Raw genomic sequence first — 27929 nt, 5'->3', positions numbered from 1 at the left:
ATAAGAAAATGTCCCCCCATTAAAACCCCAGAAGACGCGAAACCCCTCTCATGTTATTAGGGATTCAGTTTGTCTGGTTCTTCTCACTTCCACTGAATTTTCCCCAAGTTTGAGTCAATATGTTGTAAAACAGGTTTTTAATTAATGAATGCTTTAACCATTGAAGGCAATCAAAGTTCTTTCAACTTTACAATCTACATTACACCATATCAGGGCGATATCCAGGACTTGGATCCCTATGAGTCTTCTTCTGGGGGTTTTAATAGTTATTTAAAAAAATCCTATTTCTGCTTTTTCTTTGGTGATATACATATTACTTCAACCCTCAACCCCCCCGTCCCTTGCCCCCACTCTTCTGCGGACATGACAACTCCCCCCTCCCCCCAATATTATTAGCACTCAGTAACGACGTAGCTAACTATATAGTGCTGCTATGGTCATAACTAGCGCTGCTAACGTCGTAGCTAACTTGTTACCGCTGCTAACTACGTAGCTAAATAGATGGCGCTGCTAATGACATAACTAGTTAGCGCTGCTAACGTCTTAACTAAGTTGTTAGCGCTTCTAACTAGCCAGTGCTGTTCATTTAAACAAATATCACTGGCAAAAATATTTTGATGGTCTTTGAAATATTTTGCAGGTGTTTCAAATATTTAGCAGCTTTTCACAAAATTTAAGAGCATGAAATATTCCACTAGCAGAAATATTGAGTAGACCGAAATATTTAGCAGGCCTTTGAAATATTTTGCAGCTTTTGACCAAACCTCAGCCTGAAATATTTAGCAGCCTACCAAACTATCTTGACGCCTTTTAACAAAATTCGCAACCTATTATTTTGAAAGCTGGTTAGCACCTTAGGGAGTAGACTTAAAATGGCCATTCGAACAAAACGTTTCCGCCTCACATTCATGTCCTATTTGTTAATTTAGCTCTCCAGAAGACAAGCATCGACTGTGTAGCAATGACCTGTTTGATTTCATTATCTGTTTCAATAAAACACATGCACATTTTCAATATTTGAGCTTCATTCAGTGTCATTACAATATGTGATATGGCATAAAATTATATGATATAAATTGGCCATATATCCTACTCACCTTCCATTTCCTCTTGGCATTGAACTTCTTAAAGTTCTTCATGTTGATGGAGGAGCGATTCCTGTTGGCCACCTGTTTCCGTGTCAGAGGCTAAAAGAGAGGGATAGATAATAAGTGAAGGAGATACAATTAATGTAGAGATTAAAAACAAATACACATATTAAACGTGCATTATACCACAGCCTTTCTGAATACACATTTCTGATTGATTAGAAGGGCATTCTAGAATGGACATTAAAACCAGATAACGGGACAGTTGGAAAATATATCGGGACACCTTGCATTCGTGAAGCAATAAGCGCCAACACATGCAAACTGTACTTGCTACAAAGTTACAGAAACCTAATTCAACAACCACACAAACGCAGTTCCAACGAGGAAAAAAATAGCTACCATTGATTTATTTTTGCAGAGATCTTTTTTTGAGCATCTGATGTAACATGGTGAGTGATAAATTAATTTCTCTGTTCCTACTGTTGCAGTCATGACGCAAATGGCGCTATGTTGTCAAATACTCACACGTTTATAGTTTGACCAGCTGTTTTCAGCAACTGATATATTTTAATTTGCTTGTCATATTGGCAGGTTTGCTAGCAACTCTGTTCCTACTGTTGCAGTCATGACGCAAATGGCGCTATGCTGTCAAATACTCCCACGTTTATAGTTTGACCAGCTGTTTTCAGCAACTGATATATTATATAATATACATTGGCAGGTTTGCTAGCAACAAACAATTTAGCGAACTTCTAGCCTAGTGTTTGATATGCAATGCGATCTCCTCGTAATTAACAGTGTTGCGTGTCCTGACGAGGGCAAACTTTTCTAGCTATGCCAGGCAAAATCGGGCATTATCAGCTCATTGTTATGGATGCATCCAAATGAATGTCAGCTACAAAAACAGCTACTGCAGAGGTCGTGACTGTGAGCCGTTGGATAAGAACGAACGACTGGGTCGCGTGTCTTTCTACCGGTACATTTTTAATTGTTCCTTTATTTAACTAGGCAAGTCAGTTAAGAACATATTCTTATTTTCAATGACGGTCTAGGAACAGTGGGTTAATTGCCTGTTCAGGGGCAGACGACAGATTTGTACCTTGTCAGCTCGGAGATATGAACTTGAAACTGCTCGGTTACTAGTCCAATGCTCTAACCACTAGGCTACCCTGCCGCCCCAAATATGTGCTTATAGTATTGTTTTCTTTGGCAGCTGTGGTATAAGCGGGATAAACGCCAACGTTCTGTACTTTACCTCTGCTCTGCCTCGTCCATTATTTCTAAGGTAATGTACAGAATGTCAGCGTTTATCCTTTCCATATTAAACCGTTTGTAGGGAGCAAAGCCTTGTGCTGCTGACTCTCACCTTGATCCAGGGGTGCTGTAGACACTCCTCAGCTGTAATTCTCTCACTACACATAGACAGACCGACAGAGAGACGATAAGATCAGTGCACACAGACACCACAGGCGGTCAGACAAAAGGAAATCTATTAATTTGATATGCGAGTTCATATTCTATCAATAGCGTCTGAAATAGAAAGCTGTCATTCTCAGCTGTCATTCTCTCACTTACACAGAGACAGACAAGTAACCACAGAAAGTTAGACAAAGGGTGATCTATTCATACAATACACAGTTCCTATTCTATCAATAGAGGCTGAAAATAAAGTATAGTGGCTGAAAGAAAACCTAGTATCCATCCATTTACAATAGGTGCAAAGTCACAAAATAAGTGATGCTTTCACTATTCCAGTCATTTTCCATATTTGTCTTGACATCATAATAGGCCAAATTACCCATGACCAATGCATTATTTACTTCTGATCTTTCACTAAGAGCTTCTGGATGAAGTCTTTGGCCATGGCGCTGGTCATGCTGAAGTGGTGGTCGTCAAACTTATAGTTCAAGGCTATGATGTTCCTCAGCGTCTCCTCGTCCTTGTCCCCTTGGAACGGGGACATACCACTCAGTCTGGAAAAATAAAGGGGAGTCAGAGGAAAGAAGGTTGCTCTGTTACTATTGCCCAATTCCAAGTCAACAGAGAGGAAGATGGCACTATTGCCACATTGTTAATACCTATCTGATTAACTCTGCAAATAGCAATGCTGGGTGATTTGAAAAGTCATAGTCAATCGATCAATAATATAATAAATCTTATAGCAAAAATCTTTGTAAATTAAAGATAATCTGTTGAAACAATGAAAATAGAAAGGTTCAGACCTTTTGTGAAACATCACAGCACAGTTGAAACATATATGGCAAACAGAAATCAAAACTGGATGGTGTTCAGAGATGGATGGGAGGGGTTGAGGGTAGCTGAAGGATGGGACTAAAAACAAACAAAAGATAGCTATTGTAAAATACACTGTGTCCGTAAAATGTATATAGTATGTATAAGCTAGAAGTGGAAGCCTAAGTGTTGTTGTCCATTAGTTTAATCCAATTAGGGGAGGGTGGTAGTTAAGAGAAAATAATAAAGAAAGACAAAATTATATAAACTCAGCAAAAAAAGAAACGTCCTCTCACTGTCAACTGCGTTTATTTTCAGCAAACTTAACATGTGTAAATATTTGTATGAACATAACAGGATACAACAACTGAGACATGAACTGAACAAGTTCCACAGACATGTGACTAACATAAATGGAATAATGTGTCCCTGAACAAAGGGGGTCAAAATCCAAAGTAACAGTCTGGTATCTGGTGTGGCCACCAGCTGCATTAAGTACTGCAGTGCATGCTGTGACACACTGCCCCAGACCCTCCACCTCCAAATCGATCTCGCTCCAGAGTACAGGCCTCGGTGTAACGATCATTCCTTCGTCGATAAATGCAAATCCGACCATCACCCCTGGTGAGACAAAACCGCAACTCGTCAGTGAAGAGCATTTTTTGACAGTCCTGTCTGGTCCAGCGACGGTGGGTTTGTGCCCATAGGCAACGTTGTTGCTGGTGATTACTTGAAAATAGTAAGTAATAGTAATCCCGCAGGTGTGATGTTCGGATGTACCGATCCTGTGCAGGTGTTGTTACACATGGTCTGCCACTGCGAGGACGATCAGCTGTCCATCCTGTCTCCCTGTAGCGCTGTCTTAGGCGGCTCACATTACGGACATTGCAATTTATTGCCCTGCCCACATCTGCAGTCCTCATACCTCCTTGCAGCATGCCTATGGCACGTTCACGCAGATGAGCAGGGACCCCGGGCATCTTTCTTTTGGTGTTTTTCAGAGTCAGTAGAAAGGCCTCTTTAGTGTCCTAAGTTTTCATAACTGTGACCTTCACTGCCTACTGTCTGTAAACTGTTAGTGTCTTAACAACCGTTCCACAGGTGCATGTTCATTAACTCTTTATGGTCCATTGAACAAGCATGGGAAACGGTGTTTAAACCCTTTACAATGAAGATCTGTGAAGTTATTTGGATTTTTACAAATTATCTTTGAAAGACAGGGTCCTGAAAATGGTCCGTTTCTTTTTTTGCAGAGTTTACATATACACACAATATATGGGGGATTGGAAATGATGCAGACAATTACATTAATGGAAGCCACAATCTATCTGCAATATTAACGCTTATCTACCCCCACCCCCCACCACAAAAAAATTAAAATAAAATTAAGGGTTATGGTAGGGCAAGGGTTGATTTGGAATTGGGCATATGTGTGAATCCAAACATACAGTAGCACCCCCCTTTTCTCCCCCAACTTACAGTATGTAGGTGATCACTCCGATGCTCCTATAGGGGCAAACACAAACAAAGAAAAAACGTTGTTGTTATTTTTCTCACAGAGGCCTAGATAGACTCAGTTATTATCTCATGATCATAACTTTATTCCAAAGGATGTAGACATTAGAGCTGTTGTGGTGAGTAGTTTTTTAATGCTTGCTTTTGTATTTCTAAACGTACTATAATCAGCTGTCTCTGGCAGTTTCCTGTTTAAGGTTCTGGTGGAGAGGCATGACACATCGAAAACATAAGCTTGTCTGTTTGTCCCTAAAATAAACCTCAAAGATAAACACAGCCATCGGAATGCTTCTTTGCTTTCCGGGGATAGTCACAATGTGAAGTGTCCTGGGGTAAGAATTGCTCTTTTTTTAAGCCCCTCAGTTTTGAGCGCCATTTATTAACATTGTGCTGGAGCACGTCTGGGTACACTCATATTCTACTGTATTACAATCAAATCCAACCCTTTAGACTCCGACCAGTTCATTTCTGTGTAAAAAAAAACACCGTATTTGATTTGATTTAGTCGAAATTCACTAGAGAATCAGATTGTTATACAGTGTCTGAACACATAGGGTGTACCTAATGCATTCAACCAGAAACAGTCACACTGTTTAGGGAAAGCGTGCCTACACATGTCCAAACGCATCCCAGGGGCTTATTCATCAAGATGGAAGGGGGTCATTTTAGGTGTCTGTATATGTTGGAAGAGGGGGCAGTACAGACACTCACCACATGTCGACAGCTGTGCTCAGAGGTTCGTAGTTGATCACTTCAGGGGCTGAGAGAGAGAGAGAGGCAGTTAACCCCCAACAACAACAACTGCTCCCTGGGTGCTGATGACGTCAATTAAGGCAGCCCCCTGCACCTCTCTGATTCAGAGGGGTTGGGTTAAATGAGGTGGAATTCATTCAGTTGTGCAACTGACTAGGTATCCCCTTCTCCTTGTATCTGAAATGCTGTACCGCTATACTGCTTTGTCAATATCTACAAATTGTATTTCATGCCAATAAAGCAATCGGAGAAACTTGTCTATGCATGTAGCAGCATTTATGACAAGCCCAGAAGGCCTGTCAGACTTCACACTGCCTAAAGGAACAATTTCACATTTTTAAGAATGCAAAATGAACACTGCATTCATCAGAAAAACATGAATAGATTGTTCCTACGAGTCAAACAACTCCAGTGGCTTTCCTCCACCAGTCGCATTGTATTATTTAAACCTACCGTACTGTAGCTGCTACTGGTGGGAAAACACATTTCAATTCCAAACAGGAAGAGCTTTGTAACCATGCCAACCTTATCATGCTGGCCAGATCTGTGTTGAAGCAGCTAGTGTTTGACAACAGCTCTTTGTCTTGGGGCGAACTACCTGATGTTTCAAAATCTAATAGGATTTTAAAGATATTTTTGCTTTGTTATGCATTTTTGCTTTATGATATACTGTTGTACTAAATATGTAGATTTTAAATATATGTAGAATATAATTATTATATTGATAAGAGGTTTCTTAAATTATCTGGGTTGGGGGTGTATTTTAGTTATCACTGAAATAGCGACTATCCTACATCCTCCAAATCATTTCCTGTTTCAACTGGACTTGCAACCCCCCTAGTTTATCATAACACCATCAACCCAGATCATGACACTGCACTTCTTTCGCTGTCTCCGTGGGAAACCCTGGACCTGGAAATACACGCTAACTTCCACAGAACACAGTAGGGACTGCATTACAAAGGGCCTGCTCCAATTCTTTAATAATGCATCTGTTGTGAAGGGTCATGCCACTCCTACAGTCTTCTAATTGTCTCCAATTACCCTAGACCGCGTCCCTTTCCATCACATCTGTTTCCACGCCTAAATCACGCCACTTTTGTCTTTTTCCACCCCTTTCAGGTTCTATTTAAGTGGCATGCTCCTTCCTACACACTAGAATAGTTTGCTTGGTGATGCCACGAGGTGGCTCCATCCTGCCATTGTGCTTGATATGATTAAGTAAGTGCCTTGTATTGTAGGAGAAATGTTAACCATGTATATTATGCTGCCTGAACTTGTTATGTTGTATCCTTTATATCCCTGCTATGCTAATGGCCCTTTTGTGTTGAGTCCTGGCCGCCTCCTTTAGTTATGTTAAGCTCATTCCTTATAAGTCACCTGGCACTACTTTGTCACGTCAGCAGCTTTATGTTGTGTTCCTAATGTTTCCCTTTTGAATCTCCCTTCCAGACCACTACATCCAATCCTATCTCCAAGGCCTTACAAGCCACATCCTAAAGCACAAGCCCTACCTCTGTCCCAAAACACTCCCCCATATGCCTCTGTTCGTTCCTGTGTTTGAACTTTGTTTAATAAATACCCCTAAACCTGGATTCTAGTTCCATCTCCTGATTCTCATTCTGACTGATGCACCATGGTGGCAGAAATCGTCCTGAACCTAGCTTACAGTCTGTCCTAGTCTTTTTCTAAAGTATCCTTCCTCCCTCCCTCCCTCAATCAGTGGTGGGACGATTGGAAATATCGAAAGCAATGGGTTTCAAGAATCCAGTACTCAAGAATCCAGTCATGTCAGTAAGTGCTTCACAGCAAAGGATGAGGATGGATGTTTTTACATCGTTTTTAAACTGGGCCTAACTCATATGAAATTACTGTACTACTCACGAATATACTGGGGGGTGCCACTCATGCACTTGTACTCCACCCCTGGCTGGAAGCGGTGGGCCAGCCCAAAGTCGATGATCTTAATGTCAGTGTTTGGGGCCATCTTGGCTGACAGCATGATGTTTTCCGGCTGATTGGGGAAGGGGAGTAAACATGTTACATGCAAAATGAGGTCAATCTGACCATAATGGTCAATTGCATGCGGACCGCGCTCTGACCGACCGGCACGCAAACAGCATGTTCATCAACACTAGTGAACAGGCACACTGTTTAGTGGCACCTGTGGATACAAACACGACCATGTGCGGTAAGCGTGCGGCATGGACATTTCTGCTAATAAGTAACAGTATCAGCATGTTTGTCTGATGTGGTTTTGGGATGGATGAATACAGGTATGCTCTTTTCACTTCAAGTACTTATGCCTAAAAGCCTAGGATTTTGGATTCAATAAATGGACAGGCTTTGATGTGTTACTATTTTCATGCATACTACTACATTAGCAGTGTTATTGGGGAGGTAAGAGGTTAGATGTAAATCACAACCACAGACTATTGCAGCACTGGATTTCTAAATGTCATATGGAGTGAGTAACAAACTAAAGATATGTCAAATCAACACACTAGCATAATTTACCTTTAGGTCAAAATGGCCTATTTGTTTGCTGTGCATAAAGCCCACACCCAGCAGTATCTGCTTCATGAACTCGATGGCTTCGCTCTCTGTCAGGTTCTCCTTCTCAGCAATGAAGTCAAACAGCTCTCCTCCACTAATACTGAAAGAGGAAGGAGGAAAATAAATGGAGAGAAGTGTTAGAACTTAACTCTACTACATAATTCAGCCACTTCATGGAATCAATGACTTGCCCTGCATGTACGACCTGGGTTCAAATAGTATTGTTCCCTCCACTCACAGCTCCAGCACCAACACCACCTCGGCCCGGCTCTCAAACACATCCTTAAGGGCCATGATGTTGGGATGCTGCAGGGCCTGCAGGACCTCTACCTCCCGCTCCACGCTCTTCCTCTCCATGCCCAGCCGGCTGCTGGCGCACTTCCTAATCTTCAGGAACTTCCCAGCCCAGCGAGCCCCCGTGGCCCGCTCGCGCACCTCCCGCACCTGCCCAAAATGGCCACTGGGGCAGCGACAGAGTGCAACCATTTATTTACTTGCTTGGAAACATCTTGAAATGGGTAGGTACTACCTGAGTCTATCCAATAAAAATATGTTCCTCCTGAACACAACACAGATTTATTTATGTAGCTGTTCTGCAATGTCATTTGTGATGTTGAAAAGCAACAAGACTCAGACATGAGTAGTTTCTTTCTATTCACAATTCGGTCCATTTCTTTATTATTTCAATTGCATAGGTTGAATTTTTGTTAACATTGACCTATGCAACAAGACAGCATATGCAAAATTGACCTTGAAAAGCAACTGAATTCAGAGTTATAATACCTTCCTCACCTCAACAGCCTCATACAAGAATACCTTTTATAATGACCATCCTTACCTCCCAAGTACTTCTCCAATCTCATAGAGGTCTTCCACATTATCAAGCTTATTAAAGACTGCCATACTGATCTTCTTCTCCTCAGTTTCACCTCACTGTATGTTACTGTTGGTTCACATCCATGTGTTGCATGGTGCTTTCAACTATGTCTTCACAAGGTCGGGACCTGAACAAAGAGAAAAATAAAACAATTAATTTCACAGTTCTAAGGCAAATGTGATAGCATGCAGGGGTATTCAACTCTTACCCTATTAGGTCTAGAGCCTGTTGGTTTTCTGTTCTACCTGACAATTAATTGTGCACACCTGGTGTCCCAGGTCTAAATCAGTCCCTGATTAGAGGGGAACAATTTAAAAAATGCAGTGGAACTGGCTTCGAGGTCCAGAGTTGTGTTTGAGGTGCATAGGGGATGAATTGAATCCTGACTTTTAAAAATTATTATTATTATTATTATTATTATTATTATTATTATTATTATTATGGACCCCATAAGCTAATCTTTCTGGGGTCCAAACACAAGGCACATCACACAAAAACACCACTACATATTTACAACACAAAACCAATATTGAGATGTGCACCCGCAACTCAAATGTTCAGACATATCTTCAGTTGAGGCCAATGGATGATTTTAGCTCGAGTCCAATTCTGAAATATCTGAAATTAGGATTCCACTCATAAGAATAAGACTCTATAGAGCTCGCCAGCTTGTAGTTCTTAATCACGGAAATGAGCTACCTCTGGTTCGTTCAGGCATCCCTATGGGAAAAATTAATGGCGAAAGAATAGGGTTCTGGAATAAACACAGAAAATAAGGTCTGAGGGTAACACAGGCTTAGGAGATCTTATATGTTTTGTTATATGAGATAATAGCTGTCAGTTAACATGACCATTATTAATTATGAAGCCAAAATTCACAAGAAGTTACACTAGCTGATGATCTCATAGAACAAAACAGCATTTATACAAAACTTCTACAAAAATGCGGATTTAGTGCTTACAAAAAGACCCCATTACTGTTTCTATCTATTGCAGCACAAATAACTTAAAACCACAAACAGTGATAGAACAATGACTCAACAGTAGAGAAAGAAAACATGAGGGTCATTCCATTTGATGTCAATCACTTTTTTAACAAAACTTTCTATATGCATTTGCCCATGGTAGAAGTGGACAGAAAATAACTTTTTGAACATGAATGCCAAAACATTTAGGAGATAGAGGTGCTCAAAGTTGACCCATTTTGCATACCCACCCTACCCAGTGGTGGAAAAAGTACCCAATGGTCATACTTGAGTAAAAATAGAGATACCTTAACATGATGACTCCTTGCTGTCCCCAGTCCACCTGACCGTGCTGCTGCTCCAGTTTCAACTGTTCTGCCCTATTATTATTCGACCATGCTGGTCATTTATGAACATTTGAACATCTTGGCCACCCGGCACAGCCAGAAGAGAACTGGCCACCCCACATAGCCTGGTTCCTCTCTAGGTTTCTTCCTAGGTTTTGGCCTTTCTAGGGAGTTTTTCCTAGCCACCGTGCTTCTACACCTGCATTGCTTGCTGTTTGGGGTTTTAGGCTGGGTTTCTGTACAGCACTTTGAGATATCAGCTGATGTACGAAGGGCTATATAAATACATTTGATTTGATTTGATTTAATAGAAAATTGTAAGTAAAAGTAAAAGTCTGAAAATATTTGGTTTTAAATATACTTAAGTATCAAAAGTAAATGTAACTGCTAAAATATACTTAAGTATTGAAAGTAAAAGTGTGAATAATTTCTAATTACTTATATTAAGCAAACCAGACGGCATTATTTTCTTGTTTTTTAATTTACGGATAGCCAGATAAGTGCATGAATTTGACCATTTTCCTGTCCTGCTAAGCATTCAAAAAATAACGAGTACTTTTGGGTTTCATAGAAAATGTGTGTAGTAAAAAGTACATTATTTTATTTAGGAATGTAGTGAAGTACAAGTAAAAGTTGTCAAAAACATGAATAGTAAAGTACAGATACCCCCCCCCCCCCCATTTCTTTTACACCTTTATTTAACTAGGCAAGTCAGTTAAGAACACATTCTTATTTTCAATGACGGCCTAGGAACAGTGGGTTAACTGCCTTGTTCAGGGGCAGAACGACAGACTTTTACCTTGTCAGCTCGGGGATTCAATCTTGCCTCTCATTGCACTCCACATGGAGCCTGCCTACCTGTTACGCGAATGCAGTAATAAGCCAAGGTATGTTGCTAGCTAGCATTAAACTTATCTTATAAAAAACAATCAATCAATCATAATCACTAGTTAACTACACATGGTTGATGATATTACTAGTTTATTTAGCGTGCCCTGCGTTGCATACAATGGATGCATTGCGCATTCGCGAAAAAGGACTGTCGTTGCTCCAACGTGTACCTAACCATAAACATCAATGCCTTTCTTAAAATCAATACACAAGTATATATTTTTAAACCTGCATATTTAGTTAATATTGTCTGCTAACATGAATTTATTTTAACTACGGTAATTGTCACTTCTCTTGCGTTCTGTGCAACAGAGTCAAGGTATATGCAGCAGTTTGGGCCGCCTGGCTCTTTGCGAACTGTGTGAAGACTATTTCTTCCTAACAAAGACAGCCGACCTCGCCAAAAGGGGGATGATTTAACAAAAGCGCATTTGTAAAAGAAAAAAAACAGCACAATCGTTGCACGACTGTACCTAACCATAAACATCAATGACTTTCTTAAAATCAATACACAGAAGTATATATTTGTAAACCTGCATATTTAGCTAAAATAAATCCAGGTTAGCAGGCAATATTAACCAGGTGAAATTGTGTCACTTCTCTTGCGTTCATTGCATGCAGAGTCAGGGTATATGCAACAGTTTGGGCCGCCTGGCTCGTTGCGAACTAATTTGCCAGAATTTTACATAATTATGACATAACATTGAAGGTTGTGCAATGTAACAGCAATATTTAGACTTAGGGATGCCACCCATTAGATAAAATACGGAACGGTTCCGTATTTCACTGAAAGAATAAATGTTTTGTTTTCGAAATGATAGTTTCCGGATTCGACCATATTAATTACCAAAGGCTTGTATTTCTGTGTGTTATTATGTTATTATTAAGTCTATGATTTGATATTTGATAGAGCAGTCTGACTGAGCGGTGGTAGGCAGCAGCAGGCTCGTAAGCATTCATTCAAACAGCACTTTCGTGCGTTTTGCCAGCAGCTTTTCGCAATGCTTCAAGCATTGAGCTGTTTATGACTTCAAGCCTATCAACTCCCAAGATTAGGCTGGTGTAACCGATGTGAAATAGCTAGCTAGTTAGCGGGGTGCGCGCTAATAGCGTTTCAAACGCCACTCGCTCTGAGACTTGGAGTAGTTGTTCCCCTAGTTGTTCCTCCTTTTGCGGAGCGGTGGGTAACGATGCTTCGAGGGTGGCTGTTGTCAATGTGTTCCTGGTTCGAGCCCAAGTAGGGGCGAGGAGAGGAACGGAAGCTATACTGTTACACTGGCAATATTAAAGCTCCTATAAGAACATCCAATAGTCAAAGGTATATGAAATACAAATGGTATAGAGAGAAATAGTCCTATAATTCCTATAATAACTACAACCTAAAACTTCTTACCTGGGAATATTGAAGACTCATGTTAAAAGGAACCACCAGCTTTCATATGTTCTTATGTTCTGAGCAAACAACTTAAACGTTAACTTTTTTACATGGCACATATTGCACTTTTACTTTCTTCTCCAACACTTTGTTTTTGCATTATTTAAACCAAATGTTTCATTCATTGATTTTATTGATGTATTATGTTAAGTTAAAATAAGTGTTCAGTCAGTATTGTTGTAATTGTCATTATTTCAAATACATTTTTTTTTAAATCGGCCGATTTAATTGTTATCGGCTTTTTTTGGTCCTCCAATAATCGGTATCGGCGTTGAAAAATCATAATCGGTCGACCTCTAGTTGGGACTGCTGTTGGGACAGCTTTATGTAGGCCCTAACAGTTTGAGGGCACCGTTTGTCACCGTTATAGTGCAATAAATGTATTGTTTAGTGTTGTGTTGTGGCTTTGCTGGCATGCATCCCACATAATCTCGTGCCTAACAACACCCATGCCAATATATCCTCCAAACACCAGCTTCTCGGACATGATCACTTAATTAAATGGTATCAAACTACACAATTTATCTTTACCAGTGATAAAGACATGGATGTCTTGTGGTATGGTGGAGTATGCAAAATGGGTCAACTTTTAGCACCTCTATCTCGTAAATGTTTTGTCAGTTTTGACCACTTCTACTATGGGCAAATATGTATGAGAAGTTAAGTTCAAATCAAAAGGGGTGCAGTCAAAAAGTTATTGAAATCAAATGGAATGACCCATAAGCCTTTATTAGCAGTGAACGCGGAGGGACTATAGAGTGAGACAGTGTTTAAAAGTGCAAGTTCACAGAGTATTACACTGCCTCTACCCACCGTATGAAAACAAACGTGATTAAAATAACAGACTGAAACCCTCAGAAAGCCTCAAGTGTCAAAGTACATCAGCGCATGCATCAGTGAGTGTTTTTTTTTCTCCCTTAGTTATGTAATGCGGCCCTTTTGAAAATGTTCAATGGGGATTGGTGATCAGTTTTGAAAGGATTACTGATGTTAATTGCAGGGAAGAATTATCCTTGTCGGCGTCCAGTCTTGCCTAATATAGTGAACCAAATACAGAGAGGGTGAAAGAGAGTGAAAGAGAGAAATGCTGACAATGAGAGAAAAGCATGTTGTCTCCAAAAACCAGCATCATAAAGACAGACAGACAGACAGACAGACAGACAGACAGACAGACAGACAGACAGACAGACAGACAGACAGAGCAAAATATGGTGTGAGGGAGGGAGGCAGAGAAAGGGAGTGAGGACAAGAGGGGTCAACTTCAACAGTCTGCAATCATATAGAGGTAATGTACGTGCGCCGAATACAACTGGCGTAAACTTAAATGTGTCTATTTGTGACAGCATGTGAGTGTTTGTGAGTCTTCCTGTATATATACTAACTACAGAACACAATAATATCTTTCACTCTCAGACCCTGTCTGACAGTTTTTATGTGCATGCCCCCTCCCCTGCTAAAACTCATTCTCAAGAAGACATTCCCGAGACTCCCCTCATGATCCACCCCCAGCTTCCCACCCCAATACCATGAAGTCAACAACATGACAATATCCTGAGAACAACAGTGTTGATTCAAGAACCAGCTCCCCCGCAACTCCAAAACCACCCCTTCCCCAAATAACACTACAGTGGAACAATGGCCCTTGTCTATGAACGGTACATTATGTCATCATGTCAAGAGGTCTGATAAGCGGCTAAAAGTGAGGCCTTGCTCCTAAATGTGTGCAAAAATAGACAGACAGACCGTGGCTTTACTGTCTTATCTAGGGCACTCTAATCTGAAGAGTAAGTGTGAAGAAGTGGTTGTTTATGGGTGCCACCAGCAAACTGGTGTCTTTGTGTATGCAAAATGTGTGTGTGTGCGCGTCTGGCTGACTAGGTGCCCCATAAAACAAAAAATGCCTTGTTATCATTCATCTATCCTCACAAAAGATGAGTCAGAGATAGACAGTACAGTTCAGTTCTGAAGAAAATCTGCCATCATCATGGAGTGTAGAGAGACTGATCTGTTCTGAGATAACTACTGCTCAACCCACTTGACTTCAGTGTGGGCACAAGCCATGGACAGGGTACCACGTAAACAGAGTGTATTCTATTCTGCCAAGAGCAGGGATCAAATTTGCAACTTTCTGTACAACAACACATGCCACTCAAAACCCACTGTATTAGCCAACTGAGCAAGAGACTAGTTTGGCACTCTATGAGCGACAATTGACGTTCAGCATGTCACCAATGTACTCCAGCCAACATGCTATGGGGCAGGAGTGTTTCACATTCAATTCACGTTTAGATGGTGCATTTGGTTGTTTCGACTGCCAGAGCCAATTCACCTCTAAACAGAACATGTAAGGTCCTTGGACTATAAAGAGTAACATTAGGCTCATTTAATCCATTATTGGGCTACTGCAGACCCCAACCACACTGGTGTGTCTAAGGGAATGTGATCTGTTCATTTTTCAACATTATGTTGAGTTTGGCCTTCCCCTGTGCGTGTTTGTGTGTAACTATAAAGTCGTTTACCATCTAGTCATAGGATAGCACTTGTAGAAAATACTAAATTGATCACCACATAATGCAAAAGATTTAGAGAAGATTATGATCATGTGGACACCTCAATAATAATATATGAAAGCTGAATCGTTGGAATTGGGGAACTAGTCAATGGAGAGAAAGAGAAGTGAGGGTGCCTAAACGTTATGCAAAAAAATAATAATCAGAAACTCGGATGAACCAGTTATGAAAAACAATCCCATAATTTACTCCAGAATAAATGGTGTGTAACGTGCCCAACTTTCTCATTTTAAAAATGCCAAACTTCAGATTCTGACAATCCATTACAACCATCAGACTATAGCAGAACACAACCCGAAAATAAATGTTCTATTCCAAAAGGTATTGCAGTTTTTCATCAAATTTAACTATTCGGGAACGATCGAGAGATTGCAGCAGTCATGCGCAATGGCCTTTGAGAGAAAAGCGGGTGATGAGAACCGCACATCGTTTATTATCACGAGGTTATAATTTATTGGGTCGCCTGGGTGGTTTACAAACACATACACACACACACATATGTATATATATATATATATGTGTGTGTGTGTGTGTGTGTATAAGCATAAATCAGTGAAAACAAAATGCGTCGAAAAGATCGTCAGGAGAAACACTCACCCAACTGAATGCCTGACCAGGCTCTTTTGCAAACTGAAACAAATAAGTGTTTGTTCTTCTAATGCGTTGCAATTAATTTTTCTCGATGACAACTAGTCAACGACGTAGCAAACTCCCCTGTGCATGTGTAGATAGGCCTACATTCAGAGTTCTTTACAGTTAACCGTGGAATGCGGAAAAGTTCATTTTATTTCTGCCCCTCCTTCGGTTTATACGTAACTTTGTTGGGAGTGCTTGCTTGCCTAGATGCAAACCCGCTATGACTAGGTTGTCACTAGTTACCACAGTCACAAAGCCAACATGGGCTATCATAACAATTAATGAAAACAAAAAAAAAAGCTTTTTGGTCTTAATTTAAGGTTAGGTTTTGGTATAAGTTAGCAGTGGGGGTAGGTTTAAAATATTTTTTTTAAGAAGAGACATTTTAGAAATAGGCGGGGTTTGGCCATAATTATGATTTTGTATCTGTGGTTTCCAAAGATAACGCCACTACGGAGTTCCTCACTGTAGTCATGAATTGCTCAAGGAAACAACGCAGGCGCGCACACACACATATCATATACAAAATATATGGATTTTAAACTCTCACAATGAATATGTTATGATGACTACTGGAATGTGGTAATTGTACAATACAGACAACGCATTCCTATTCTATTAACAAACTAATCCGAGTCTGAAGTTTAGTTGTAAATTGTAACAGCGGGAGATATCACGAACAATATCCCTAAGAAACATCAGAAGAACATCAGCTAGACAAAAATGAACAACGTTCAACCCTATGCAGCAGTGTTGTAATACTCGAGACCGGTCTTTTATAGACATGATTGCGCAGTGGCGAACCTATCGGACATAGGTCTTCAGTGTGTGACGGGTTCGTGATTCTGAAAGGACAGCATCGGTAATACCAGCGCACTCGTGTAGGAGAGTGCACTTTTTGTTAAACACAACGGGCCAATGGTGTAGTGGAAGCTATGCAGGTATATACCGTATACACACTTTTCTTCCAGTGGGCATTGCGTATACTCACTTCTTAATCCCCACGGATGCTTATTAAAGTAGTGTAGTGGAGGTATACGATTATGTAGTACAATAGTGAAATCATACACAAAGTAGCCTACACAATCGCAAATCACGTGAAATGTGTTCGCTTGCGCGCTGCACACAGCCTAGTTTCAGCAGAATACAATATGTAGGCAGCAAACGCGCGCAGCTCAACTGGTTTTGGCATGGAGCCGGTAGGTAGGACATTTCAATGTATGATATCTACCAGTAAATTCTAACTAAGGCAACAATGAGTATGTAAACCTGGTACTGAAAAAGTTTGGTCCGAAGTCTTGGTTAGTTGGCTATTTGTGATGTGCAATTCAGTCATCATGAGCTGTTTGCATCAGGGGCATACTGTAGGCATGAGTGGACCTTCGATGACAGGCACCCACTGGGGAGCCAGGCCCTGCCAGGCCCACCCAATCAGATTGAGGAAAAACAAAACAATTATACATTATTATTACAAAAGACACAGTTCCACTCACCAGCTGATGATAATTTGAAACAGCCCTTTCCTTCAGCCAATGACCAAAAGCACACTCTTTGGCCTCATGGGTGGAATGTTATTAATATTTTTTTATCATAAATAATAAAGATAATTTTTTTTCTGACATCTGGTGTTTCTATGTCAAACAGTTTTGTTATATCTCAGTCTTCTGTGATATATATAAATATTAAAATTGGGATGCAAAAAAAAAAACTATTTGACATGGTACAGGTGTCTTTTTTTAAGCCCATAACCATGTGCGAGGTGTATACTTTTGTTTCAAAGTAGATTTGTTAAAGACTACCTATAATTCCACTGTGTGACCCTGATCTAGCCCACTGCAGTAAAAGGTTAACTTCTTGTTGAAAGTTATTCTTGAAAAGGGAGAAGCTAACAAATTAGCAACAACATCCTCTTCGATAACACCTGCTGCAAACTAGTTTACAACAAAAGATAGCTAGCTAGACTGTGGGAAAACTACGGCTTGCTATTGCGAAATGACCTGTTTTAAAAAGAGAAAGAGTTTTGTAAAAATGGTCCCACCCATTACAAGTTAAAATGTGATTGGTTGATTCCACCGTCACTCCAAAATGTTGCCCTAATACAGTGGAATGGCAGATTCCTTCTTCCTAGCTTCTGATAGCCTAGCCAATGGCTGATTTAGCTAGCCCCAGAGGCAACCAAAGAAAAACCCTGATTGGATATTTTTTTATATTCAGTGTTAACCCTTTCCTTTCCAACAAAAACTGAAGAGATTAAATCAGAACACCATTGAAAATAACAATATAATTATAATTATTATTGTTATTATTATTATTTTATAAATCTTTAGCCCTTCTCTGAAGGCGTAGAAGGCCCTCATTGTTCTCCACTGTGTTTGGGTTAGTAATAATTTGTAGAGTGGCTCTATTTGTCCTCAGCATGCATTTTTTCACCATTCTGAATGTCAGAAAAATCCATATGTTTATCTGAAATATGAACACAGAAATACTGGACATTTTGAACTTTTGTTATGGTGGCAATTTGACAAAATCAGAATTATGTTTTTTCTGGTCTCAGTCTTGACTCGGTCTCAGACCCCTTGTTCCCCGTCTGGTCTTGGTCTTGACTCGGACTCGACTTGCTCCGGTCTTGGTCTTGAATTGGTCTCGCTTTAGGTGGTTTTGAACACAACACTGCAATGTAGGCAAGTCTACCCTAGCTGCAAAACAGTGTTTTTCCTCATTAAAGCGTTAGTTAGTTGTCTGTTCACTTTCATGTCAGCTGACATCATGGTATTACATATATAATGCCAATTATAGCAGGTCCCACAAAGTGACACAGGAGGTACAGTGGGGCAAAAAAGTATTTAGTCAGCCACCAATTGTGCAATTTCTCCCACTTAAAAAGATGAGAGAGGCCTGTAATTTTCATCATAGGTACACTTCAACTATGACAGACAAAATGAGAAAATAAAATCCAGAAAATCACATTATAGGATTTTGCAAATCTTGCAAATAAATTCATTAAAAATCCTACAATGTGATTTTCTGGATTTTTTTTCTCATTTTGTCTGTCATAGTTGAAGTGTACCTATGATGAAAATTACAGGGCTCTCTCGTCTTTTTAAGTGGGAGAACTTGCACAATTGGTGGCTGACTAAATACTTTTTTGCCCCACTGTATATCATTTTGGAAATGTCAGGTGTGTTTGCACATGATGTTATCTTTAGATGCAGTCACACCAGCAAAGTACACAGATCATTACATAATCAACATTTGTGAGCTTTAAGTCAAAACTATTCACAAATCATTGTCATGTTCTGCATTGTGCTTGTCTGACAAGGCTAGAATGGAGTACCCATACTGCCATACACAAAGTCAGACCTGGTTTCAAGTAGAATTATATATCTTTCAAATGTTTGAGCCTTCTTGGAGTGCCAGATGGGCGGGGTTTGCATTTTTGTGACTATTCTATTGGTCCCAATGTGCCAAGCAAGCTCAACAATTTCTCAACAAAAGCTCAACAATTTCTCCTTGGGTTGCAGAGCATTTCCAGACCACTAAGGATTACATAGTACACTGATTACAGGAACTACTGAGACAATGATATACATGGTGAGATCATATCCTTGGCCATGTCGTAAACTTTACAATCTTCTTATAGAGTAAAGACATCTTTCCGTAACGTTTGTGGTTGGAGTTTAGGCCTGTGATCAGTTTTTTCTATTGCATTTGGGAAAATTTGGATAACTAATTTAACAATATCAACATCGACAATCATTGAACATCACAGGCCAGGGGACTATTTGGTGTTGTTCACTAAGATGACCTAGCAGACAGTTTAACACCACAGTAGTATCTAATTGGGTTGGCAAGTACAGTATCAGTCAAAAGTTTGGACACACCTACTCATTCTTGAGTTTTTCTTCATTTTTACTATTTCCTACATTGTAGAATAATAGTGAAGAATCACACCTCCTCCTCCATGCTTCATGGTGAGAACCACACATGCGGAGGTCATCCGTTCACCTACTCTGCATCTCACAAAGACACGGCAGTTGGAACCAAAAATATTAAATTTGTACTCATCCGACCAAAGGACAGATTTCCACCCGTCTAATGTCCATTGCTTGTGCTTCTTGGACCAAGCAATTATCTTCTTCTCATTGGTGTCCTTTAGTAGTGGTTTCTTTGTAGCAATTCAACCATGAAGGCCTGATTCACGCAGTCTCCTTTGAACAGGTGATGTTGAGATGTGTTGTTACTTGAACTCTGTGAAGCATTTATTTGGGCTGCAATCTGAGGTGCAGTTAACTCTAATGAATTTATCCTCTGCAGCAGAGGTAACTCTGAGTCTTCCTTTCCTGTTGCAGTCCTCATGAGAGACAGTTTCATCATAGCGCTTGATGGTTTTTGCGACTGCACTTGAAGAAACGTTCAAGGTTCTTGACATTTTCTGAATTGACTGACCTTCATGTCTTAAAGTAATGATGGACTATCGTTTTGTGGAGTGGCAGATGGCTTAAGTGACTACCCATCCCGCATGCGAGAGCTTAATCATCGCCTGACACTAATTAGCATAACGCAACGGACATAAATATTCCTAGAAAATATTCCTATTCATGAAAATCACAAATGAAATATATTGAGACACATCTCAGCCTTTTGTTAATCACCCTGTCATCTCAGATTTTCAAAATATGCTTTACAGCCAAAGCTAGACAAGCATTTGTGTAAGTTTATCGATAGCCTAGCATAGCATTTTGTCCAGCTAGCAGCAGGGAACTTGGTCACGGAATTCAGAAAAGCAATCAAATTAAATCGTTTGCCTTTGATGAGCTTCGGATGTTTTCACTCACGAGACTCCCAGTTAGATAGCAAATGTTCCTTTTTTCCAAAAATATTATTTTTGTAGGCGAAATAGCTCCGTTTGTTCTTCGCGTTTGGCTGAGAAATCGCCCGGAAATTGCAGTCACGAAAACTCAGAATAATATTCCAAATTAGCTCCATAATATCGACAGAAACATGGCAAACGTTGTTTAAAATCAAACCTCAAGGTGTTTCTCAAATATCTATTCGATAATATATCCATCGGGACAATTAGTTTTTCAGTAGGACCGATTGGAATAATGGCTATCTTTGTATTTTACGCGAGAGTCACTATGGGAGCCATCAGGTGGCCACTTGCGCAATGTCGCCGCTTACGGGTATTCTTCAACATAAATGCGTAAATCTACGTCACAATGCTGTAGACACCTTCGGGAATACGGAGAAAGAGTAATCTGGTTGATAGCCCATTCACTGCTCAATAGGGACGCATTGGAACGCAGCGCTTTCAAAACATGAGGCACTTCTGGATTGGATTTTTCTCTGGCTTTCGCCTGCAACATCAGTTCTGTTATACTCACAGACAATATTTTTACAGTTTTGGAAACTTTAGAGTTTTTTCCATCCTAAGCTGTCAATTATATGCATATTCTAGGATCTTGTCCTGACAAAATATCCCATTTACTACGGGAATGTTATTTTTCCAAAAATGAAAATACTGCCCCCTAGTCACAAAAGGTTTAATGGTTAGAGCGTTGGGCCAGTAACCGAAAGGTTGCTAGATCGAATCCCTGAGCTGACAAGATAAAAATCTGTCATTCTGCCCCAGAACAAGGCAGCTAACCCACCATTGGAAATAATAATTTGTTCTTAAATTACTTGCCTAGTTAAATACAATTGTTTTAATCTTTGCTTATTTGTACTGTTCTTGCCATAATATGGACTTGGTCTTTTACCAAAAAGGCTTATCTTCTGTATACCACCCCTACCTTGTCACCACACAACTGATTGGCTCAAACGCATTAAGAAGGAAAGAAATTCCACAAATTAACAAGGCACACCTGTTCATTTAAATGCATTCCAAGTGACTATCTCATGAAGCTGGTTGAGAGAATGCCAAGAGTGTTTAAAGCTGTCATCAAGGCAAAGGTTGGCTACTTTGAAGAATCTCAAATATAAAATATATTTGGATTTGTTTAACACTTTTTTTTGGTTACTACATGATTCCATTTGTGTTATTACATAGTTTGATGTCTTCACTATTATTCTACAATGCAGAAAATAGTTATTTTTTTAAAGAAAAAGAAAAACCCTTGAATGAGTAGGTGTTTCCAAACTTTTGACATACTGTATGAGGTGATGACTAATTGAGCCCAGCTGTCAGCTATGCCTCAACTTCACTACATTGGTGTCAGAAGTGGGATCTATTATGATATGAGACATTATATATGCCAATAAAAAAGTTCATCCCGTTACTTTCAAACCTTACATTTTTGATAATCAAACATAATTGAATCTGTGAAGAATAAAGGGGTAATCTGTAAGTAATCAACCCGCCACTGTTTATTAAACAGTTAAGGGTTGGAGAAATGTTACCACTCTCAAATTCATAGACAGAGTTATGAATATAAGGTCTGACCATCTATGACATCAACATTGAATTTCTGGTTCTCATGAGGCATTTATAAGTTATATTCTTCAATAATAATTAATTTCCGGCGCCGACAGAGATGGCCGCCTCGCTTCGCGTTCCTAGGAAACTATGCAGTTTTTTGTTTTTTTACGTGTTATTTCTTACACTAGTACCCCAGGTCATCTTAGGTTTCATTACATACAGTCGAGAAGAACTACTGAATATAAGATCAGCATCAACTCACCATCAGTACGACCAAGAATATGTTTTTCGCGACGCGGATCCTGTGTTCTGCCTTACAAACAGGACAACGGAGTGGATCCTATGCAGCGACCCCAAAAAAAAACGACTCCGAAAGAGAGGGAAACGAGGCGGTCTTCTGGTCAGACTCCGGAGACGGGCACAGCGCGCACCACTCCCTAGCATTCTTCTTGCCAATGTCCAGTCTCTTGACAACAAGGTTGATGAAATCCGAGCAAGGGTAGCATTCCAGAGGGACATCAGAGACTGTAACGTCCTTTGCTTCACTGAAACGTGGCTCACTGGAGAGACGCTATCCGAAGCGGTGCAGCCAACGGGTTTCTCCACACATCGCGCAGACAGAAACAAACATCTTTCTGGTAGGAAGAGGGGCGGGGGCATATGCCTCATGGCCAACGTGACATGGTGCGATGAAAGAAACATACAGGAACTCAAATCCTTCTGTTCACCTGATTTAGAATTCCTCACAATCAAATGTAGACCGCATTATCTACCAAGAGAATTCTCTTCGATTATAATCACAGCCGTATATATCCCCCCCCAAGCAGACACATCGATGGCTCTGAACGAACTTTATTTAACTCTCTGCAAACTGGAAACAATTTATCCGGAGGCTGCATTCATTGTAGCTGGGGATTTTAACAAGGCTAATCTGAAAACAAGACTCCCCAAATTTTATCAGCATATCGATTGCGCAACCAGGGGAGGAAAGACCTTGGACCATTGTTACTCTAACTTCCGCGACGCATATATGGCCCTGCCCCGCCCCCCTTTCGGAAAAGCTGACCACGACTCCATTTTGTTGATCCCTGCCTACAGACAGAAACTAAAACAAGAGGCTCCCACGCTGAGGTCGGTCCAACGCTGGTCCGACCAAGCTGACTCCACACTCCAAGACTGCTTCCATCACGTGGACTGGGAGATGTTTCGTATTGCGTCAGATAACAACATTGACGAATACGCTGATTCGGTGTGCGAGTTCATTAGAACGTGCGTTGAAGATGTCGTTCCCATAGCAACGATTAAAACATTCCCTAACCAGAAACCGTGGATTGATGGCAGCATTCGTGTGAAACTGAAAGCGCGAACCACTGCTTTTAATCAGGGCAAGGTGTCTGGTAACATAACCGAATACAAACAGTGCAGCTATTCCCTCCGCAAGGCTATCAAACAAGCTAAGCGCCAGTACAGAGACAAAGTAGAATCTCAATTCAACGGCTCAGACACAAGAGGCATGTGGCAGGGTCTACAGTCAATCACGGACTACAGGAAGAAATCCAGCCCAGTCACGGACCAGGATGTCTTGCTCCCAGGCAGACTAAATAACTTTTTTGCCCGCTTTGAGGACAATACAGTGCCACTGACACGGCCTGCAACGAAAACATGCGGTCTCTCCTTCACTGCAGCCGAGGTGAGTAAGACATTTAAACGTGTTAACCCTCGCAAGGCTGCAGGCCCAGATGGCATCCCCAGCCGCGCCCTCAGAGCATGCGCAGACCAGCTGGCCGGTGTGTTTACGGACATATTCAATCAATCCCTATACCAGTCTGCTGTTCCCACATGCTTCAAGAGGGCCACCATTGTTCCTGTTCCCAAGAAAGCTAAGGTAACTGAGCTAAATGACTACCGCCCCGTAGCACTCACATCCGTCATCATGAAGTGCTTTGAGAGACTAGTCAAGGACCATATCACCTCCACCCTACCTGACACCCTAGACCCACTCCAATTTGCTTACCGCCCAAATAGGTCCACAGACGATGCAATCTCAACCACACTGCACACTGCCCTAACCCATCTGGACAAGAGGAATACCTATGTGAGAATGCTGTTCATCGACTACAGCTCGGCATTCAACACCATAGTACCCTCCAAGCTCGTCATCAAGCTCGAGACCCTGGGTCTCGACCCCGCCCTGTGCAACTGGGTACTGGACTTCCTGACGGGCCGCCCCCAGGTGGTGAGGGTAGGCAACAACATCTCCTCCCGCTGATCCTCAACACTGGGGCCCCACAAGGTTGCGTTCTGAGCCCTCTCCTGTACTCCCTGTTCACCCACGACTGCGTGGCCACGCACGCCTCCAACTCAATCATCAAGTTTGCGGACGACACAACAGTGGTAGGCTTGATTACCAACAACGATGAGACGGCCTACAGGGAGGAGGTGAGGGCCCTCGGAGTGTGGTGTCAGGAAAACAACCTCACACTCAACGTCAACAAAACTAAGGAGATGATTGTGGACTTCAGGAAACAGCAGAGGGAACACCCCCCTATCCACATCGATGGAACAGTAGTGGAGAGGGTAGCAAGTTTTAAGTTCCTCGGCATACACATCACAGACAAACTGAATTGGTCCACTCACACAGACAGCATCGTGAAGAAGGCGCAGCAGCGCCTCTTCAACCTCAGGAGGCTGAAGAAATTCGGCTTGTCACCAAAAGCACTCACAAACTTCTACAGATGCACAATCGAGAGCATCCTGGCGGGCTGTATCACCGCCTGGTATGGCAACTGCACCGCCCTCAACCGTAAGGCTCTCCAGAGGGTAGTGAGGTCTGCACAACGCATCACCGGGGGCAAACTACCTGCCCTCCAGGACACCTACACCACCCGATGTCACAGGAAGGCCATAAAGATCATCAAGGACATCAACCACCCGAGCCACTGCCTGTTCACCCCGCTATCATCCAGAAGGCGAGGTCAGTACAGGTGCATCAAAGCTGGGACCGAGAGACTGAAAAACAGCTTCTATCTCAAGGCCATCAGACTGTTAAACAGCCACCACTAACACTGAGTGGCTGCTGCCAACACACTGACACTGACTCAACTCCAGCCACTTTAATAATGGGAATTGATGGGAAATGATGTAAATATATCACTAGCCACTTTAAACAATGCTACCTTATATAAATGTTACTTACCCTACATTATTCATCTCATATGCATACGTATATACTGTACTCTATATCATCGACGGTATCCTTATGTAATACATGTATCACTAGCCACTTTATACTATACTATGCCACTTTGTTTACATACTCATCTCATTTGTACATACTGTACCCGATACCATCTACTGTATCTTGCCTATGCTGCTCTGTACCATCACTCATTCATATATCCTTATGTACATATTCTTTATCCCCTTACACTGTGTACAAGACAGTAGTTTTGGAATTGTTAGTTAGATTACTTGTTATTACTGCATTGTTGGAACTAGAAGCACAAGCATTTCGCTACACTCGCATTAACATCTGCTAACCATGTGTATGTGACAAATAAAATTTGATTTGATTTGATTTGATTTAATCAATGGGTATAGGTCTATATAAATAATTTAAAAGTAAAACAAGAAATGGATGTATCAATCACAGATTTCCCCTTTAATTTAGCCATACCCCAGTAACCTACAGTACTGTATATCCATATTTCAATGTAGATAAAGGTTACAACTGAGCCATAGTCAGAGTCACTACACAGTGCATTGGTCAGTGTGATGTCATGTGAGTCAAGCCCCCTGGGAGCAGTGCAGAGAACTGTATGTTCAAATCAACAGCCTGGTCTCATAGACTAGACGTAACATAGTAAATGTAAATCCGGGACAATCAAATTAGTGTGATTTGTAATGTTTGGTATGGTTACATAAGGCAAAAGGTTACTTAAGGCAAAAACAAAAGGTATAACATGAACATCTAGCAACCCAAAGGTTGCGTGTTCGAATCTCATCACGGACAACTTTAGCTAATTAGCAACTTTTCAACTACTTACTACTTTTTTGCTACTATGCAACTACTTATTATGTTAGCTAACCCTAACCCTTTTAGCTAACCATTCTCATAACCCTAACCTTACCCCTTTAACCTGTTGAGTGTAGGGGGCGGTATTTTGATGTTTGGATGAAAAACGTGCGTCAAATGAAACTATCTATTTCTCAGGCCCAGAATCTAGAATATGCATATCAGATTAGGATAGGAAATACTCTAAAGTTTCCAAAACTGTCAAAATATTGTCTGTGAGTATAACAGAACTGATATTGCAGGCGAAAACCTGAGGAAAATCCAACCCGGAGGTGCTGTTTTTCCTGAAAGCTCTCTGTTCCATTGCCTGCCTTCGCTCCATTTAAAAGGATATCAACCAGATTCCTTTCCCTATGGCTTCCCCCTGGTGTGAACAGTCTTTAGACATCGTTTCAGGCTTTTATTTTGAGCGAGAAAGATTACATCGCATCATTGTATAGCTGGATGCCTGCAGCGTTTTGCATGCGCAACAGCTTGGATCAGACATTTTCTCCCTCTCTCCTATTGAAGAAGCTACAGTCCCGGTTTAAATATTATCAATTATACAGTGGGGCAAAAAAGTATTTAGTCAGCCACCAATTGTGCAAGTTCTCCCACTTAAAAAGATGAGAGAGACCTGTAATTTTCATCATAGGTACACTTCAACTATGACAGACAAAATGAGAAGAAAAAAAATCCAGAAAATCACATTGTAGGATTTTTAATGAATTTATTTGCAAATTATGGTGGGAAATAAGTATTTGGTCACCTACAAACAAGCAAGATTTCTGGCTCTCATAGACCTGTAACTTCTTCTTTAATTTATTTGTAAATTATGGTGGAAAATAAGTATTTGATCACCTACAAACAAGCAAGATTTCTGGCTCTCACAGACCTGTAACTTCTTCTTTAAGAGGCTCCTCTGTCCTCCACTTGTTACCTGTATTAATGGCACCTGTTTGAACTTGTTATCAGTATAAAAGACATCTGTCCACAACCTCAAACAGTCACACTCCAAACTCCACTATAGCCAAGACCAAAGATCTGTCAAAGGACACCAGAAACAAAATTGTAGACCTGCACCAGGCTGGGAAGACTGAATCTGCAATAGGTAAGCAGCTTGGTTTGAAGAAATCAACTGTGGGAGCAATTATTAGGAAATGGAAGACATACAAGACCACTGGTAGTCTCCCTCGATCTGAGGCTCCACGCAATATCTCACCTCGTGGGGTCAAAATGATCACAAGAACGGTGAGCAAAAATCCCAGAACCACATGGGGGGACCTAGTGAATGACCTGCAGAGAGCTGGGACCAAAGTAACAAAGCCTACCATCAGTAACACACTACGCCGCCAGCGACTCAAATCCTGCAGTGCCAGACGTGTCCCCCTGCTTAAGCCAGTACATGTCCAGGCCCGTCTGAAGTTTGCTAGAGAGCATTTGGATGATCCAGAAGAAGATTGGGAGAATGTCATATGGTCAGATGAAACCAAAATATAACTTTTTGGTAAAAACTCAACTCGTCGTGTTTGGAGAATGCTGAGTTGCATCCAAAGAACACCATACCTACTGTGAAGCATGGGGGTGGA

The 27929-nt window shown here is 41.0% G+C and overlaps 1 protein-coding gene across 3 annotated transcripts in view; it reads right to left on the bottom strand.

Annotated features, from left to right (window-relative positions):
- The window catches only part of LOC110496354 (death-associated protein kinase 2), a 38613-nt gene that overhangs the window by 8599 nt on the left and 2085 nt on the right, over positions 1-27929 (bottom strand). For 2 of the 3 annotated variants that reach the window (XM_021572199.2, XM_021572198.2), the window contains exons 2-10: positions 8986-9151; positions 8386-8607; positions 8109-8247; positions 7476-7605; positions 5550-5598; positions 4803-4829; positions 2912-3064; positions 2458-2503; positions 1098-1187 (exon numbers count right to left, since the gene is read on the bottom strand). In XM_021572199.2, the coding sequence (XP_021427874.2) occupies positions 1098-1187; positions 2458-2503; positions 2912-3064; positions 4803-4829; positions 5550-5598; positions 7476-7605; positions 8109-8247; positions 8386-8607; positions 8986-9050 (921 nt within the window). In that variant the 5' untranslated portion in view covers positions 9051-9151. Of the gene's footprint in view, positions 1-1097; positions 1188-2457; positions 2504-2911; positions 3065-4802; positions 4830-5549; positions 5599-7475; positions 7606-8108; positions 8248-8385; positions 8608-8985; positions 9152-15829; positions 16074-27929 lie in introns of those variants that run through there. The other variant, XM_021572197.2, reaches the window with a different exon arrangement.

This window comes from Oncorhynchus mykiss, chromosome 18 (assembly GCF_013265735.2).
Source record: "Oncorhynchus mykiss isolate Arlee chromosome 18, USDA_OmykA_1.1, whole genome shotgun sequence".
Taxonomy (NCBI): Eukaryota; Metazoa; Chordata; class Actinopteri; order Salmoniformes; family Salmonidae; genus Oncorhynchus; species Oncorhynchus mykiss.
Note: the sequence above shows the minus strand (reverse complement) of the source record. Positions and strands in the feature narration are given on the sequence as shown.